Genomic DNA, 20304 nt, shown 5'->3' on the forward strand with positions numbered 1-20304 from the left:
ACAGAAAAGTTCATTGTGGCATCTTTTCAAGCACAGTGTGATCCCACAGTTACAGCACTGACACCATCTCCACAATGACGAAGTCAACATTCGGAAACAGTGTCTTTAATTATCCCATCTCACAAGTGGGTTACAGAACAATTGATAAATTGTTAAAGTTACTCAAGTGCACGTTTTATTTGTTTAAATATGGCATTTTAAAGGTCAGAATACACACTATTACATGCTGCACTCACTGTGCTTTATGCATTATTCTCTACCGACAGTATGTGTTTTTGCTGTTACTCGAAGTTGTTGTTGATTTATTTACATGGAAATAAAGAACTCTTATCAGTGCTGATTTGAGGTAGCCTAATACATCACAGATCGTGATGTATTTAATCGCCAAGTATATTAGGCAAAACATTTAACCGTTCATTCATAGATTTGGAAGTAGGTGATCAAAGTTTGGGAATTTGTATGTCTTCGACCTGTAAAGGAACGACTAACTTTTGCTGTTGTTAAATGTTGTGCAGTAAAAACGACAACGTCTGCACAGTGAAGTAAATTCTAAACAGCATAACGGTGGAAACAGTTAAGAAAAGTACTTCAGTAAATGTTCTGAGACATTTCTAAGGCTTTAGTGGTGAAATTATTGAGTGAAATTTGAAACATTAAACCTAAAAGTACCTGATTCAGACTGATTTAGATCCACAGACCAAAGATAGTTAATGGATTTGTTGCAGTAAAGTCAGACATGAAACAACAATACATTAGAAGCAATATGTATCTTTATTATATGCTATGTACATATTTTACAGTATAATACAGCAACAATACACGGTAATTATGCTACACAGTCAGGATTGCACGGTTTTAGAGTTAGGCCACAGCGGTCGGGTACCGTGGTTACGAAACATAATGCTGAGTTTACAGTTAGTACAGAAAACATCTTTGGCTTCAGGGGGTATCACGATGAGCATGAACACAAACAAAGATGAAAAGGGACCACCGAGCGCAACAATAAATGACAGGAGGGAGTATGATTTAGGTTCTGATGAGTTTCAAGACCAGAAAGAATATGAGTTTTTTAAATTTTATTCATGTTTTGGGTTTGATTTCTGTGCTGCACAGAAGTTTCCTCGTGTTGATTCAGGAGACTGCATCCTAAACCCCCTGCTGAGCTTAAGACTTCTCCAGCCCTGAATCCTGTCAAACGCTTTACCCCACTTACACAGTGTGTGCCTGCGCATGTGGACGTAATCTGTGCACACACGCTGTATACGAGGAGATAAAAGTGGTGCGAATGATTTCTAATTCATCCTCTAATTGGCATCATTTCTCTCAGTCTATTAATTTGTGGTAAAATTAAACCAGTCCTCATTTTGCTGTGATTGTTTACAGAGAGTGAGCCTCTCCGCCTCCTCTGCTGATAAAAAAGCGAATCGTCTATTCTCCTCCCGCCAACGTACATGAAGCAGCTCCCTCTCAGCCTACAGAAGCAGCGACGTGAGGGACGGAATACAGAGAGAAAACGGAGAAGACAGAGATTGGATGAAAGATAGATGGGGAAAGAGAGCAGTAAAGAGAGAGAGAGGGAGAAGTGACACAGTGAGATAGAGCGAGAGAGAGGGGAGCTGACAGAGAGATGGATGCAGCCGGGTCGTCGAGGTGAGGAGATGGTGTAATGATTAGATCACAGATACCCTTGAGCCTTCCTCCCGTCCCTCCTGCACACAAAAATCTGGAGGCTCAGTCGGAGGGGAGGAAGGCCTGCAGTTGTAAATGGCCGTGCTGTCAGAGTTCATCTGGGCGGAGGAGGGAGTGCGGGAGTGGATTACGGGAGTCTGCGGTGAGAGGAGCCCACTCTGCCTCGCCACCGCTTCTCCCAGGACGACCTGAGCCGGATCGCATCTGTGCCGCCGCCGCCGCCACACAGTTCGCTCTATAAGATCTCCTAAAGATGTTATATATATATAATGTCTGACTGTTCAGAGGCTGCAGCAAGCAGGAGGGGAGGGGGTAGCATCATCATCATCATCTCCATTATCATCATCATCACCATCATCTGCGTTCCTAGTGAACAAGACGTTCTTGGAATATCAGTTCATTTCCAAAGAAAGCCAGGATATTGTGAGACGGTGGTCATAAATTCTCTTATAAATAATTTCACATTAATTCTCTCTGATGTTTTAAACCTGGATTATGTGTCATTTCATATTCTGGTCTTGTCTTTAAAGCGCCTTCTCGCCAGCAACAAGTCGGAGGCTGATGCCGTCTCCCTCTTTACATATTGTTCACCTCCTTATCAGATGATGTCATCTCTCCAAACTTTAGCAAGTTGAAGGTGACTGCTCTGGGAGGAAGAGATGTGTTTAAGATGCTTCCATCTAGTGGTCACTTAATGACACTGTTGATAGGAAATAGGAAAAAGGGAGACATCACATTAATGTGACTGTTTCTGACGCACGTCTTGAGTCCAGTGGTTGAACAGTATGACTGAGTACAAAAATATTCCATTGTGTATATATATGTATATGTATATTATACCATAAAGGCATGGAGTGGCATGTCTGGCAGGGGGTTATTAATGATTCTTCAAACACAATGGCTCCATTAAGTCCATACAAAAGCATATCTTTACAATAAATTCTTACTGAGATTCACAAAATATATTTCCTGGCACGATACCAATTGAAAACATGACAGAAGGAGGATGAAGACATGACAGGGGAGTAGATGGCTCTGGGAGGAAACAAAGTCCTGTGGGCTGTTTTCCAGAGGAAGTGTTCCCCTGTTAGTCGTACGAAGGCTTTAATAGTATTTAAACTTCTACATCTACCACATTTTCAGCGGAGAAGTGGTAAACCTGGGGACGCCTCCTCACAGCTAACGGCCTCGGCGACAGATATCACTGTTTTTTGTGTACATTGCATCTTAAATCATTATGTAGCTTCCCCTTAAACAAGATAAGATATGGGGGATTTTTTTTTTTTAAATGTCATGCGTAGGAGTGTTAAAGTATGTGAGGAGGAGGAAGAAGAAAACACTGCACTAGTTCAAAGTGGTTTTGATCTTCTTTGTAAGGACTGTAAGTGTGACATGTGGACGGTCACTGTCTGACCACAGTCTGAATAAAAAATTCAATATGTACATATTTTAGAAAAGAAGTTTGTAGTTTGTTTTACTGCAAAAAGAAACTGAGTGCGGCTGAGATTTAAACATCGTTGCCCAAAGCAAACTACTGTAGAGTCTTCAGTCACATGATTTGATCACTGCTGAGGATCTGTGTACTCCACTGTCTTAATCTGTCTGATGATATATTGGTGTGTGTTCTGCTGCATGTTTTCCCGTAAAGGTATTTATTCCCTCAAATGTGGGAAAATCCTCTTTCACTGTGGATTAAGCAGACGGTGTGAATAATGTACACGAGTGGTAAGAGGTACGACAGTGAGCGGTTTCTGAAAACTGATATCAGTGCCTTTGGGTTGAAGTGTTGAATGCTTGAATACATTTTTCAATATTTGATGGGTTTTTTTAAAACCTGCCAAAACAAATCTTTCAAATTGCAAATGTTCAAGTGTGTTCTTGAGAAGAAAAAATGACTGAAATAGCAGTTCAAGCAGGAGTCACTAAGTCTCCGCTCACCCCCAGGAAGATGATGTTGAAATTTTTTTGATGCATAATCCAGTGCAAAATTGTTTCTAAGGTACAAATCTGAGAGAAACCAAGATGGACAACAGAGAGGAAAAGAGGGAGAGACGAGAGAAGAGTGCGGATAAAGTTTGTCTGTTTGTGTTTCATCTGCTTTTCTTCTCTTGTGTTTTATGTTGCCGGGGCAGGTGGCTTGTTCCCCGACACTAATACCTCCACTAAGATAAACCCTCAGCGAATGGGCTCCTGTTGACAGAGCTGCCACGGATAAGAGCAGAGGATTGCTAACAGCCAAGACAACTAAAAACATGAGAGGCTGGGCTGCAGATAAAGAATGGAGGAGGTGGGAGGAAAATAGGAACAACAGCAATCAATTGCTGGCACTGTGCAGCGATGCTATCTGACGCCATCTTACATCTCCTCTATGTGTGTGTGTGTGTGTGTGTGTGTGTGTGTGTAAGTGAGTCTGCGGTGATCGTAATCTGAGGGGGAAAAGAGGTGGGTGGTGCTGATGTGTGAATCTGGGTCATCAAGTCATCAATAACCACCTGCATTAGTGGAACAAACACACAGGCAAGGTCAAAACTAACTGAGATCCCTTCAGAGAGGGAATAAGGTGAAAGGAGAAAAAGGTTTTACAGTGAGGGTCTTTTCCAGCTCAGACGACTGTTTCCACAGAGGGATGGAGGGATGGATGGATGGATGGATGACAGGATGGATGGATGGATGGATGGATGGATGGATGGATGGATGGTGGCATTTGAGTATCTACTTTTGACAGACCAGCGACGGCTGACTTGGCAAGCAGGAACAGGTGGGAGTGTGGGGCTGGCCGGGGCACAGAGAGGAAGGGAGCGCAGGGTGAATTATGGATGGACGGATGAAGTTGGGGAGGGAGGGAGGAGTGTCTGGCGAGGGCTTGTGTCCCGCTGACTGGCAAGCTGCTAGTTGGTGGAGTCACTTAGCCTCACAGAGTTGACCTGAAATGATCGGGCATCTCTGCATCTGCAGCGTACTGCACCCTGTTTTCTCTCCCAGAGGATTCTGGGATTGGTTGTAGGCAGCAGAGCTCCGCGGAGGAGGGCGACGCCGCGACGCCGGAGCGAGCAGCAGTGCAGGCGCTCACTCTGTTTGTCACTATTATGTGATGTGGTCAGTGCGCTTACTCCACTGCTGCCGTTCTTCTTTTGTCTCAGTCTGGTTCCCACGGCGAAACTCCTTCACTCCTCACCCTCCTCTACGTACGTGGATGGAAACCAGCCCACCTGTGGGGGAGGAGGGGGAGGACAGAGGGGGTAAGTGTTTAGACAGAGGTTCACTGAGCATCATTTGTAACTGAGGAGTGTTATTAGGGGCTGAAAAATGTACTATAATTAACCATGCTAACATTAGGAAAATAAAGCTACATTCTATAACTAAGGTTTAAATTTTCTAAAAAAGAGCAGACATGTTTTTCACTTATTAACCAATTTTACCACAAATGAAGTTACAACAAAATACTTAAAATGTCAGGTTAACACATAGAAATGTCCCCAAATATCCACCAAATCCCAAAAATAAAACTTAAAGGGATAATTCAACATTTTGGCAAATTGGCCCATTGTCATAATCCCTATAGTTTTAGGAGTAGGCTTGTTACCTTTAATTGTCGGTGCAAGCTATTTTTAGAACGGCAGAGCAGAGCTGCGAGCTGCTCAGAGCCACGCTATGGAGGCTAATGGGATTTCTTGGTTTTCCTAACCCTAACCCTACTCATCAAATACACAATCCAACAACTCCAAAACACTCTTGTGGACAAGTTGTGACCTGCACATTCACCACGCTATGAGATAATAATTGAACGTTACGAGACTTACGAGTTGTTTTCGAGGCCAATGCAGAGACTGCTTGCTAAAAAACTGCCCCCGATGGTCACGCTGCACGGTTTGCATGAATTTACCTTTATTAAAGGTAACAAACCTACGGCTATGACTATAGGGATTATGGCAATGGGCCAATTTGCCAAAATGTTGAACTATCCCTTTAAATAAACAAGATACAGTATGAATTTCAATGAGCTGCTGTTATAAAAGGGTTTTTGTTGCTATGCTAAGCTAAGCAGATGTGAGACTCCTTTCTTGTAACTCTGTTAACTTTTTGTTCATACAGAGATGAAAATGCGTCTGTGCCACATCACAACTGTAAAGATCTTATAAAACCATATGCAATAAGGCTGCAAAGCTCTTGTGTCAATATTAATCTTCTGCGTTGACTATCTCTCGTGAGAACCAGTCAGATCCTGGTGTTTCATTTCACTGAGGTGGTGCATAAACGACAGAGTGAGCCAGCTGTTTGTCCAGCCAGCTGTGCCAGCTGAGGGCTCCACAGAGACACAAACTAACACTCCTTAGACTTTTCCACATAGTGTAAAGTTTGTCGCTCAGTCTCAGTCTCTGCCAGGCTGCGATGCTGAGTGGGAGTCAGCACATATGTATAACTTCCCTACATTTAGAACCAGGATTACAGAGCGCTCTGAGTACTGGATGGGGACATTTCTGTATTTAAGTCACACAAGGGCAGCAAATGAAATTCTCAGAGTGAGGATATGGGGGAAGCAGAGGCGTTGGAAAGGTGTAGATGGCAGGTAGAGGGAGAAAGATTTGGCAAATATTCTTGTCTACAGGTGCCTGTAGGGGTCTAATGTGAGATTTGGTTTGTTTTTAGTGCTGCCTAAACTGGATTTACCAGAGAGAGAACAGCCAAACTTGAAAAAAAAAATTTAATGAAACTCGCAGGGCAAAGCTACATGTTATAATTATAGGGCTACTTTAAACCAAGAAGTCAATATCAGCACTCAGAGGAAACCTGTTCTTCTCCCTCTATGATGTGGTGATTGGAGACTCACCCTGCCGTTGACCTCGCCCCTCCACCAGCCGTTGGCTCCGGACTTTGTGTAGATCTTGACCACGTCGCCCTCCTGCAGCGAGAGCTCCCGGGTGTCACGCGAGCTGAAGTCGTACCGGGCGATCGCCACGCCGATCACTTTGGGAGTCAACACTGGAGAGGGAGAAAATGGGTGGAGAGAGAGATATTAGATTTAGTTTATTATGAGTTTAATGACCAGTTTCAGTTATCAACACTTTCTCACTCACACAAACAAACACAAATACTGTACACACACAGATCTGGAGAAGGCGGTTTCCATTTTGTGACAAATTAGTATTCAAATATGGTGGAGACATGTGTATCACTAGATTATAACAGGTTGCAAACTAGATCCTTTGTGGAGATTAGCTGTTGCTAATTAAATATTTATGCCCAGTAGTTATTATGGTTATGTAGTTAATGCCACTGAAAACAAACTAATGATAACTTGTTATTATGGCTGAAATATAAGTCTACTCATTCTAAACTGCATGAACATTATACTGTAACTCATGCATAGAGATTTGGTCTTCAATAAAACAATTTCTACATCAAATAATGAATATAAAACATTATATTCACTGTATTATTTTTCTGTCTGTGCTCTCACTTTGTTCTCTTAAAAAGTGATCTATGGCCCAGTTGCTACAGGGAGCTGTAGTTTTGTAGTCCATAGTTTAGCTGAGATAGTGCAGTTAGAGTGCTCTGACAGCCGTGTGTGTGTGCGGAGACATCCTGTCGAGGAGACAGCGGTGTGGGAGACAGACGTGGAGCAGGTTAGCTAGTTACCACCGCTCCATCCCACCCTGTCGGCTTCTCTTCCTGCTGCAGACACTGACTGGTAAAGTCAGACTGGGCTGAGCTGACATGTGGAAATGGAGTGTCAGACCTCTGCAACCCGGCCGCGGGGAGAGAATATCTAGTATAGAGGGAGATCTGTGTATTTGGACACGTCCACCTTTACTTTGACAGACAGACACAGGCGAACACACACACTAAACTCTGCCACAAACGCCATGGAAAACATTTCAAACACCACACTTTTCTAAGCCGTGTCTGCCTCACACACTGGTGTTTACATGCAAAAAAAGAACACACACACAGACGTACAGAAAACCTCACTTACGGTGCATGCACTGCTAAAATAAACAGCCCCTATTCTCCACACAGGATGACATGTATGTGCACAGAACTATTGGAGAGGTGAGACGGTACAATGGGAGGCTCGATGGCAGATAAAAGCAAAGACTGAGGCTATGATGTACTGAGCTACAGCCAGCATGCTAAGCAGCCCTCGACATGAAAGGAAAGAGGAAGAAATACAGAGAACAGGAACAGAAAAGAGGGAGGAGGGGGGAGAGAGAGATAGAGAGAAGCAATACCTGTACCTGACCAGAAGGGAGCAGAGGAAGGAGGTACAAAGCTGTAGCCGGCAGGAGTTACAAAAGAGAGGCCGCAGAGCAATGGGGCTATGGCAGGGCGAGGCGGGCCAGGCAGGGAGTGGAGAGTTGTGAGAGGGGGGATGGAGGGAGGAGAGAGAAGCAAAGGAGAAAAAATAAAACAGTTTTTCTTTTTCTTTTCTTTTCTTTTTGTAAATTCCAACTCTGAGCTTTTGTTTTTGCAGAGGAACAAAAGGAGCAGTCGCAGTTCGACAGAGGAATAAATCACGACAGGCACAGGAGGAGCTCTGCAGGTTAAACTCTGCCTCACAAACTACACTCATCAGCCAAATATCATTAGAATGAAATATTATAAAGGATCAGAAATTACATTTTAATGCTTTAATGTGTCTTCGGTCAGAATTTCCAGTATTGAAAATGATCAGTTCATTATGAAGATATTATAATTTGCAAAAATAAACCTGTAGGTGGGAGTGGTGCATGTTTGTGATTCTCTCATTTTCATAAAACCTCTATAAATCCACAGTTTATGTGAGTTTACGATGCTGGAAACTAAAGTGAACAACTGAATTAAATGCCAAAACACTGACAGCCCAGACGAGTCCACACCACTGATTTAGCTGAAACATGAAGTGATGACAAAGGGATGTCAGCATCAGTAATGGAGGGCGACATCTTCACTTGTGCATTTAATAGGGAGGAACACGCAGTGTACTCACAATTACAGCATAGGGAATAGATGTCTATTTGCATATTCATAAAGACAATCATCCAGCTGTAACACCGACACAACTGCAGCTCTGTGTCTCCTTAAATTTCCTGACAGACCCACTTATCACTGATAGTTGCTTTAGTTTTTATTCTTTTCATTACAGTTTTTTCCTGTTGAATCCTAATTGCCTTTATCTCTAGTTGTGTCTGGGGTTCACAACGCCGACAGTGCAGATTTCCCAGCTTTAGAAAGTGTAAAACTCTACCTCAGGGCGGCTGAGTTTGTATTTCTCTCTGTCTTTCAGTGTTTCTACTGGCAGAGACAGAAAGAAGCTACAGTACAGGCATTGATCCGGCTCCAGCAGCGTCTTCGAGCTGGCAGAGTTAGTGCCTTGCTCCCGGGAACACAACTTTCAACCCCGACAGTATTTGTGCGACAGACTTTATGGAGGACTTTGAGTCCACTGTTATTTTTATAAGTCAACACAGCGAATATGGCGCGAGTACAGTCAGCAGAAAAACGCTGAGGCGAGAGAGTTTTTTTTTTTCGTAGTGGCACCATTACTGAAGCAGAAACAGGCTTTAGAGTATAAATTGACAAACAGTAGCCTGGACTAATGGAAGGCAATGAGTGTGCCCAGAGAAGTTTAACTGAGGTGAGCAAAGCTGATGGAAACCTGATGTGCTGTGTTATCTATTACTCAAAGGGCATTATGAAAACAGATGTCAGAGATCAGGGAGGTTGAATCAGGTTTCTGTACGGAGCGTCTGTCCACATTTCCTGTTGGAAAGTCAATCAAACAACTTCAGAGATGTAAATCACAAGTTTTATCATGATAGGATTTTATATTAACTCAATGTTTGTTGATATCTCACAAAGTTTCCCATGATACAATTAGATTCTATTTGATTTAGGAACAAATGATCAGTATGAGACAATATAATCAGATTTAGCAAAATCACACGCAAAAAAACACAACTAAAATCATTTGACATTTTAACTTCTGAACACAACCAGATATTTAGATGAAAAACAAAAAATATATATATTCTGATTTAAAAAAACAACAACCTTTTTTCCACTATAAAATGATTCATTGTGATTTATTTAGAAATGATTAAGTTCCTGTTTGTCTACATTAAAGCGGGATTTTAGTGTGAAGCTTTTTCTCCTAGGTCTCAAAATAAATTATTAGTTGATTCGTCTTCTCGAAAATCTAAAATATTTCTACACTGCTGATTCATTCCTGAGAGGACAGACAAGTGTTGACCTTTTTTTCTGGCTGCTTGCAGCTTGCATATTTGTCGCGTGGGTGGAAACAGACAGGGAAAACCAGGGGAATTTCAAAATAAAGGCGCGTCAAACCACTGATAATATGTATCAAGGCCTGAATGATGTTTTCATTTCAATCAACTGCTATTGAAACATTGGCCATTGAATTGATCTATCAATGTGGATTGATGTATCGTCCCTCCACCCGCCCCCTGGCCCCCGGCCCCCGGCCCCCTGCACTTCAACCACTGGGGATAGAAAACGTACAGTATTCCCCCCACAAAAGCAAAAAAATGCTGAAACTTTATTGAAAAATGTGCCACTCCCAACAACAATACTGCCGGCGAGTCAACAGGCCCCGGTTTATTGATATGCTGTAAGAAGAGCAGAGCTCCGGTGTTTTTTTAAAATGAATACTAATCAGTGCACTGAGAGACAGCTCAGCAACCCGTAATGGTGTCTAGGTACGAGCAATATGAAGAGAGATCGCCTTCCACTTCAAACAGCCACCAAGACACCAGCTGCATTTTACATGCTTCGTTTTTGCAAAATCAGATTTGTGGACCACACCAGAATCCACAATGTGAGCCTGTTGACTAAATGATGAGACGACAGCACACACACAAACACACACAAATTCCCACACATGCTGTTAGCTGAAATTGCTCCACAGACATATACAGTATATTCATTCATGTTTCAGGGTAGCACTGTTATTGTTGCTACAGTATAGTAGTGAGCATATTGGTTAAACATTAGCAATCCAACACTTCTGCCTTCTGCAAAAGCTGCCAACAGAACATGAAAGGGAACCTAAACATTAATTAGCCGTCCTCCAGCAGCGCTCGAGGAGGATAAAAATCAAAACAAAGGAGTCATTTAAAAAAGTGAAAGAGAGAAAATGAAGTGTGCACAATGGGGAGGAGGCTGCCTACAAGACAAAGGACCACACCGGAACAAAACAGATTTGGGCTGGAGCTGTCTCCACTTGTGTTGTGACGCAGAGTTTTGGAACAACAGGATTCTTCTCTCCGACAACCAAACACCTCTGTACAATCTGTTCACATTTCTCCTGCCTGGCACGCGCTCATCAGCAAGCCGGGGCTTTTTTTTTTTTGTCTTTTTGCACGCAGCGGCATGCGAGGTTCAAATGAAACCTCATTTTGCCACTGATTGTGATAAGTCATACATTTTCCATTAAGCAGCTGATGGGTGGTGTTGCTGCGCCTGGCTCACACACTGGGTTTAATACCTTTTGCTTCTGGCATTGCTTGAAACATTCAGCGTGTGTGGATGTTTTACAGGGCAAGCAACACTCTCTGCTTCGGGTTTTGGAGGTGGCAGGCGATCAAATGTGAGTCTTTAGCCCTCTGCGGCTTTTCAAACTTGTCCCCATTATCAGCCGAGCCAATAAAACTAAATATAAATGTGATTGAAATTTTAAATATCTTTTTCCCCAAATCAACTTTTCCACTTAAAAGCACATTTTCATCAGTTTTTGTCACTGAAATGTTTATATTCAATCCTCAGGAGGCAGTTTGATATCACTCCTCACATCATCTCATAAATCTCGGTTCAACGTTATACATCCCACACACGAGTTAAACTCCCGGTCAGAGAAGGGGAGAGAGAGGAATCTCACTGGATGTGGCGTTCGTCTCATTCAGCGCTGATAAATAACATCTCCTACCTGAATACTGAGAGGAATCAGGTTAGAGAGGGTAATGACTGACAGAGTCGCAGGGTTTAGAGGGAGCAGCAGCTGCATGCATAAATAATCATCATTGTGCTGCTCCAAGTGGCGGCGACAACAGCTGCTTTGACTGGAGGTGTTGTCAGGTTTCCTCTGAACTGAACAAACAGCTCATTCTTACACAGGTTAAAAAAGAAGTCACGCATTCACATGTTAACCCACAGAGCGCATCACAACATCTACACCAACTAAGTTCTGCCACAACTTCCTCTAGTGCTAAAATATTTTGAGCTCCCTAAATTGGAAAACTGAATAAGATATTCTGCTCGAGAGCTTCTAGGTTCAATAGTGATGGTTCATTAATACTGAATTATTTTTAATACTTATTATTTAAGCTTACTTATTATTTGAGCAGCAGTTAATTCACAAATAATCTGTAACTTTTTTTAAATGCACCAAAAATGTAATGATTTTAGTGTTTAGAATAATTTTTGTAAGTATTATTTGTCCTTTTTTATTTCCATCGTTTCTGTTATTTTTCATTTTTATTGCAGCTAATCATATTTTAATCATTTTCTCCTCTGTTTTTCTTTTACTTATATTCCTTTATTATTAACCCCTTTATTGATCTCTTTTTAACTCTTTATTTTGACTTGTATAAAAGGTGCAATATAAATAAAGCCTGATTGATAAAATGATAACAAAGATCAGTTATAAAAAGTCAATATGTCAGTGATGAAGGTATAAAACATCAAATTTAAATGTTCAACTCCTATTTTTTCCCAGGTATATTTAGAATTTGCTGTCATAGTAGGTGCAGCAGATAAAGACTGTACGTCAGATTGTAAATGGTCTTGACTTTGGCAAAGTCACCGAGGGTTCAGACCATCTCCCTCCTCTGAAACTCAAATTAATTTGATCTTCAGTAAACGTCCAGAGAGTGTTTATCAAATCTAATAACGCACTTAGCGGATTCTCCAACCTCCGACTGACAGTCGAGTCAAAAACAATTAACATCACGGGAGAATGAACAACAACATATAGTTTGTTGCCGCTCTTTTAAGGCTGTGAAGACGCTCCCCAGTGATTTAAAGCAGAGTGAGGGTTGGGAGGGGGTGACAGATAAGAAACAGAAACAGCAGCTGGAGTGAAGCAGCAGAGCTTGTAACAGCTCTCGTTACAGGTAAAGGAAGAAGTGTCGGGTCACACAGGCTGCATGATCGTCTGCTGACGCATCGGTGACAACCAACAGGTCAGAAGTCAGAGGTTTGGACTGAGCTGAGACAGTTTATCATGTGTTTTCAAGCATAAATGACTCTGATTGAACAGTTTGCATACATTTTAGACATATAATCATTATTTATTTTGTATCCTATTTGACAGCATCCTCTAAACTTCTCTGCCATCTTCATTTACATTCTGTCAGAAGATGTGTTAGCCACTCATTAGCTCCACAGTGCTACTAGTGATTTGAAACTTTAATGGCCACAAATCTAAATCAGAAAAACCCTCCTACAGTGAGAACTTCTGCAAAAATCAAAAGTCATTTAAAAATAATAATTTCACAGACTGCTGCTGGAGCCAAAAAAACTGTGCCGCCTGTAATTTAGCTTAGATCACAACCAGTGGGAAGGAAATAAAGTCCAAACTGCTTAAAACACAACAGATATGAGATATGAAACTAGTCATTAAACTCCCCATGCAGGAATGTTTCATGTTGGCACGCTTTGTTTTTGTGATGTGTTCAATCCTCCGTCAATCACGTGCCAGCTGTTGCACTATAATTTGCCACCATCACTGGATTAAAATGTCTGGTGTGTGTGTGTGAGTAAATATTTTACTGTTATCTATTATTAGAAACTCTTCAGCTCTACTCACTGTTGCCGCCCGACCGGTTGAGGCGGTGCACAGCAGCGTTCTCCGGTTCCCGGTACGGAAACTGCAGCGTGGTGTCCAGACTTCTGAAACCTTCTCTCAGGGAGTGGTGTTTGTAGTATTCAATCAGCTCCTGAACACACACAGAGGTACAGACACACACACATATATAAATATAAATAGGTCAACAAAGATGGAAAGTTAATTGAATTTGTGTTGGCTGCATTGTCACATTTGTCGCCTTTGTAAAATGTATTTCCAGCTCTTGCGACAGATGTGTAAACAGCACAGATGTTACATGAATACACTGTCAAACCATGAAGAGTCTGCTTGAAAACTGAATCTTATTATTAGCACAGAAGCTATTTTGCTTTTAACCTGCTGAGGATGTAAAACTGCTCTGAATGTGCTGGAGAAAAAAAAGATGTTATGAAATGTTCCTAGGTTTGTATTAATATACCTCCACATTAGATATCTGACTCTATAAAATACATATGAAACTAAGTGTTATCAAATGTGTTGGAGGTGCACACACACTGGATGTTCACATATTAGGCTCAAAAACATGTTTTTAGCTAATCTGAGACACATAAAATCCAGTCCTGGCATAAATAAGATTGGCGAACCTTTCCAATATGCACTGGACTCATCTGTAATGCTGAAGCCCTCAGGCCAGTATAAACACATCTCTAATCATGGCTATTTTTGTGCACACAGCTAAAATAAAATTCAGGTTTTGACACTTCATTAAGCGAACACGATGATTTATTTATGAATTGCAGTGGTGGAATTTGAAAAATAAAACAGACTCACTAATATGCTCCTGAACTTCTTGTTCTCTGCGATGTAGAAGCAGCCCTCCTTGGTCAGGATCTTTATGTGCTTCACGTCGTTGTTGTACCTGTGAGCCATTGAATAAGTTATGAGTGTAATTTCCCTCTCTGATCACCGCCATCGATCGGTGGCCGGCCCCCTGGCCCCCCCAGTGGAGCACACGGCAGCCGGTGTAATGCATAGGGTCCCAAAGGTGTGTGACACGTGAATGATGGGTGGTCAGGAGAAAATGTGTGTGTGTTGTGTGTGTATAAACCTCCCAACCACACTCCTACTACTTGAGTTAGTTAAGAGTGTGGCTGAGGGCTGGAGGAGAGAGTACAGAAATCTACTATGTCTGTCATTCACAGAGTCAGTTTATCAGCAGTTATATAACAGCCGCTTCCTGTCTTGTGTCTAATCTTCTTTTTGTAAGTATCAAATTATTCAAATAGCCAAAATTAGACATTTAAAAGAAAAATCCTTTTACATATAGACGCTTTAATTTTCAGCTGAGATCTTCACAACAGAATCCATGGAAATTCACTTCAAAGCTCCTCACTCTCCCTCTCTCCAGGCTCTACCCCGACCCACTTAGAGTGAAGACAGCCCGGACACCCAGCCTGGCGCTGGTCCTGGGTCAGGTCATGGTTATTAGGAGTAGAGCTGGACTTAAGAAGAAACCCTGTCTCTGACAGATTAAGTTTATATTAAAACTCATTAGCAGCAGCAAATACGTTTTACAGTAGTAGGATTATTATGTTTCTCTATATGCACTTGCTGTGACTCCGCTTTGAAAGAGATGTTGATGTTGATGTTGAAATGAGCAGTTCACAGGAGGAGCAGCAGCACTCTCACCTCTGTCAGTTGTATATACAACTACAGGTTAGCTTGGCTTAGCTGAGCATAAACACAGACGTAAGGTTGTGAAAGCCTATCAGCACTTCTCAAGCTCAAGAAAAAAAGAAAAAGAAAAAGAAAAAGTTGTGTTTTTATGTGAGATTTTGCATTTCATTTCATTTTCTAGTGAGTGTGAGGTTTAATGAGTTGAAGAGTCAGACCTACTCTCACTGAATGTGGCCGCAGCTGCCTCCAGTTTGAGAAGTACACTAAGTTCAAAGCTGCAGTTTATTGGTCCAGATCTGTGGATCTCGTGGCTATTTGGCAACAGCCATCAGACGTCTGCCTGCTCCACTGATAGGAACGGGCGAGATGGCATTTTCATTTGCGAGTAATCATTTTTAAATGTTGTTCCCACAGCTACGGAGCTCCTCTTTCTACTCTGCTTCTCTCTTTCATGGGGAGGTTTTAATAACCCTGAACAGTCTTACACTCGTCCTCGGCTCTGTTCAGGGCTCGCACTTCTGTGTGATGCCGGCAATTAAGACTTCAGCACAGAGGGAACCTCGGAGGCTCTGAAGAGGGAAAGGATGCTGGAAATAAGTTAAATGAAGTTTAAAGGAGTGTTTCCATTGCTCGGTCCTCATGGAGGGAAAAAAGGTTCCAGTTCACAGACTCCACTGGTGTCTTTTCACTGCCAGTTTTTTTTTTACCCTGACGCTATTTATCTTGTGCAAAGAGATCAGGCACAAACATTGGTCGGGTTAGTAGCACTACAAGCTTCTCAAAGACTCTTTTTTAAATTCCTCATTACCAACATCAAAATGCCTGTATGCCTTTAATTATAATCAGAGATCAGACCATGTGAATGTGCTTCGGTTCGGTCACTGTGGTTAACCACAGGCTGGGCCTCAGAGGAGGAGCACGACGGCCCACAGAGGAACTATAAATGGGTCAATCGAATAGCGTTGTATGTGTGGGAGTTACATCTGGTCAATACTGTGGTTTGGCTGAAGGCACCTGATGAGCTGAGCAGACGGAGAACTGTCACGTAAAGGAAGAGAAATTAAATCTGATCTTAGTTGACAGCTGCACTTGAAGACACGCACTAGATACTTCTCTCTATAAATATGCACATCTGATATTTTCTTGTCTTTAAAGAGATTATAACAAGATTTTTTTTTCTTTTTTCGATAAAACAGAGCGACAGGGTGCAGAGATGTGAAAGCCAGGATCACAGATGAGGGCGGTAGAAGAAGCCGACTCACTTTATGCTGATGGCGTACTCTGTGTACTCTCTGCTGCGATGGCGGACCAGGTAGGTGCTGTTCACCCTGTTGATGAGCTCTGCCTCCGCCTGGAGTCTCTCCATGGGCCCCGCAAACCTGCAACCCAGCATACACAAGGAGCCTGAGCACCACAACCCTCACTGTGGAGCGTTACTGAAGTTTCTGGCTGTGTTATTTTAATTGTAAAAAAGGCGAATAAATAAATAATCCTGTAGCAGCAGCAGCAGTGGCGCAGGTTTGATACATTTACACACATTTCACCTTCTTATTAAATGATAGTGAGAGTAATGAAGCTGTTTGTTTTGTGAACATACCACGACTGAGTGGAGTAATCCACCGGCTTTGGGACCTGCAGACGAGAGGGAAAGTGAACACGTGACTTTGTTGTTGTTATTTCAAATGCAGCGTCAATGTGACTCCCACCCATGCAGTTAAAGTCGTGTGCTTGGCTCAAACAGATGTTTTGCTCATATGCAGCAAGGTGCTTTTACACTTGTACAGCCTCAATAAAAAAGCAGCTAAATGCTCATCTTATCTTTACAACACTGTGGACATGGTGATTACAGATACAGTAGGCCTCATATTCTCCGGGCAGCTGTACAGAGTCTGAATTTCATTTTATCAAACAGAACATGAGAAGCCAGTGATGAGGAGGAGATATGTTTAAAAGGGAAGAAGCAAAACAAGCACTTGATACATAGTTCATTCAACAAAGGAGTTGCACACCGTTCCTCCCCTCAGCTCTCCTCTTTAGGATGTTTGCACCTCATAAGAAATGCTTTTGTTCTCAGCTTCTTATTGAACTATCAGCATCTCACAAGACCAGCCAGGTTCCTTGTGCTCACAGCTTTACTCTGTTTTTCTTCCCCTGCCAGGGTAAACAAAAAAAAAGACTCGCCCTTCCTCAGAAATCCTCAACCATTCCCACATCACTGAGCTGGTAGTAAATACACCTAGCCCACTACTAGTTCCTACTACAGGCCTTCATAATGTTGCAAAAGGAGTAGAAGGAAATGCTGCTTACACACGGGCACGGCTTCACAGCATCGCTTGGAAAGAAGCCAACCTCTTTCTTCGACAGGATTTTGCCCTGAAAGCACAGAGAGATAATTGCATTATGTACATCTGGCTGACTCTGTCTCCATAATTCAGGAACAATTAGCTTGCAACACAGAGCAGAGCAAATTTACAGCCCTAGTTAACCATTGTTGAAATAATGGCTGGCAGGAAGAGAGAAAGAGGACGACTTCCTTATTCCTCCCATGGTGATGAGTCTTTAAGCCCAGCGTCTTGATTTATCAACACTGGGGAGGCTCAGTCCGTATGAATAGGGGGTTTTCTGGAGGCCATAGTGCAGTTATCTCGCTCTGACTGAGGCCCAGACGTCGTGAGCTGTGTTTGCTGCGGTTTTTGTCTGTGTGAGCTGACAAAATATTGAATTTACATGGGGCAATAATTCAGTCATGGATTGCAAGGTTGCAAAATGACAGAAGAGTTTTGTAAACACTTGCATCCACTGACTTCCTCCTCAGAGGTGACCTGGTTATGAAGAGCTTTAACATCCATGTAAAATGACTGGGGGACCTGGTGTATTATTAATATCTCGAAGGGGAAATTACCAAAACAACAAGCTTTAATTAAACTTCATTGTAATTTATTTTTAAACTCTTTGTTTCCTGGTTCCTGCTCCTAAATTGAACTATTGGCTCAGTATGTCCTGTAGTTCAGCTTTTCAATGTTGCAGAAACATTTTAAATGCACATACTGTATGTTGCACCTATGCACAATTTATTGTTGTGCATCTGTAATTGACTGTAGCTCCAATTCTTTAAACATTAACTCATCCTGCAGGCATCAAAATAATAAATTAATGATAACAATGTCTAAGTTAACATAATAACTATACTGAAAATATTGTCAATGCCGGTTAAGTTTGTTATAATCTGTAGGGAGTCCAGCATGAGTGTAGTTTTGCAGAAATGTAAAATATTAAGGTATCAAGGTAGGTACGTCCTAGCACTCATGACCTGAGGCTAATCAATTATACTGATGCTAGCTACATAGAAGCTAAAGGAAGTAGGAAAAAGTTTGAAAAATAAATTCACATTTACAAAAATTCACTGATTTGTGCCAATTATGAGGCCAAAAAGTACTCTGCATGCTTCCTGGCTGTTAATTTGTGGATGCAGGACCGTTTGCACGTCTCTGACTGAGAACCGACTGTTTCAGGCATCGAGTGTTTTCAGTCACAGAGGCGCGAGTCACATGCCAACCGTCCACTTTGAGCCATGTCGGTGGTTTGTGCGGTCGTCACCCGTCACGTCCCTGATGCCTCCGGACACGTTATCAGTGCTTGTGGAAGGCAGCGCTTTGTGCCACATCCTTGCTAAGAGTGTGATAATGATTATAGCTGGTAACATTGACAGACTGAACAGATGGCTGCTGCTGAATGAAATGAAATTATATCGATCGATTCTATTTGTCACGGACCCGCAGAACAGAAATGATTATGGTCTGCTGGCTACAAAGGAGATGGATATTGAATGTTTGCTGACTGCAGGGCTGCCGCTGCCTCCGGTTTGAGCTTTTACACAGGGTTAATTGAATTTTTTATCTACTTTATCTGTTTTGTATAAAGCAATGTGAGATTTCTTTTGGTTTCCTTATCACATGTGTGTTTATAATACAACTTCAGTTCATGCCAACACAGTGTCCCCTTCAGGCCTCGGATAAAACTTAATACAATTAGTGTGCTGACTTTCATCCTCTCACACTCAACTGTGCATCAGATTTTCAGAAACATCTCATGTCTCCTCCACATCTGAGTATTACACCTCATGTTTTCTCACATAACAACCCTGGCATTAAACAAACAAACAAACATTTCAAGAGTGTGGGTGTCTGACTTCCTTACAAGAGGTGTTGTGTGGTGTATCGCAGCCTGTGGGTGTGTACAGGTTACTAACGATTTCATTGTCACATGCAGCTTGTTAGTGAAGAAATGTTTAAATGTAGAGTCGAGAGTATGAATGAAATTCATGTCAACCACACAAACACAGGAAGTTCATATAGAGGCTCATTTAATAGAATAATAATGAGAAAAAAAAAAACCCCACACTGACTGTCAGGATGAGGGTTAAACGCAGCAGTTCCATTTGTAAATAGTGTAAAGTACAGTATGTAATGAAGACGTAGTGTGAGCTCTGACCTGCCACCAGGGGCTGTGAAGGTCGGCGCAGATTAATTCAATGATGTCACCCGTCTGGATGCTGAGCGCTGGACCAGAAGTGGGGCTCGGCACGCCGAAGTAGTTCCTGATCACCATCATCTTGGGCAGACCTGAGAGGGGGGCAGGGCCGGAGAGTTAACGGTTAGTGTTCAACATTTACTGTAAACAGCTGTCATGTTTTACTTTTATTTATATCTTTCTTTTGTTATTAAGTCTTGATTATTGTATTTTAAAAAGTCTCTTATTTTTGTGTAGGAAAACAACAGTTGTTCTGAGCTCTGTATTTGACTTCAGTCATGAACACCTGTCTGTCCTCCCTTTGTTCTGCTGAACTATTCATGGACCTATTACAGGCAGTAATGACACAGTGTATACATGTCATCATATAGATACATAGACACCCTTTGTCACCTGTGTGCTTACTGATAATCATATCTCAGGTAACAGGACTTTATCTGTTATCTCGAGGGTGCAGAGAAGATCAGCAGTAAAGCTGCACACGGTGTTCAGGAGAATTCAGGAGGAAAATTCATTCAATTGATATTTAAAAATGTTTCCTAATAACATTCACAATAAGGAATTAGAGTGAAATTGATAATTGTATTCCTCTACAGAGTATTTTCATAAGATGACTATTCTGCTCC

General features: G+C 42.0%; 1 protein-coding gene across 4 annotated transcripts in view; it reads right to left on the reverse strand.

Moving 5' to 3' along the window:
• Window positions 1-2975: 2975 nt before the first annotated feature.
• vav3a (vav guanine nucleotide exchange factor 3a) overlaps window positions 2976-20304 on the reverse strand; it is a 99350-nt gene continuing 82021 nt past the window's right edge. Inside the window, exons 20-28 of one of the 4 annotated variants that reach the window (XM_085764038.1) lie at window positions 19640-19770; window positions 17456-17521; window positions 16746-16780; window positions 16411-16527; window positions 14303-14390; window positions 13493-13622; window positions 7926-8006; window positions 6518-6669; window positions 2976-4898 (exon numbers count right to left, since the gene is read on the reverse strand). In XM_085764038.1, the coding sequence (XP_085620164.1) occupies window positions 4854-4898; window positions 6518-6669; window positions 7926-8006; window positions 13493-13622; window positions 14303-14390; window positions 16411-16527; window positions 16746-16780; window positions 17456-17521; window positions 19640-19770 (845 nt within the window). In that variant the 3' untranslated portion in view covers window positions 2976-4853. Of the gene's footprint in view, window positions 4899-6517; window positions 6670-7925; window positions 8007-13492; window positions 13623-14302; window positions 14391-16410; window positions 16528-16745; window positions 16781-17455; window positions 17522-19639; window positions 19795-20304 lie in introns of all 4 variants that reach the window. The other 3 variants (XM_085764036.1, XM_085764039.1, XM_085764040.1) reach the window with 3 other exon arrangements.

The sequence above is a fragment of the Trachurus japonicus genome, chromosome 20 (genome assembly GCF_045865225.1).
Source record: "Trachurus japonicus isolate A0001 chromosome 20, Traja_1.0".
Lineage (NCBI taxonomy): Eukaryota > Metazoa > Chordata > Actinopteri > Carangiformes > Carangidae > Trachurus > Trachurus japonicus.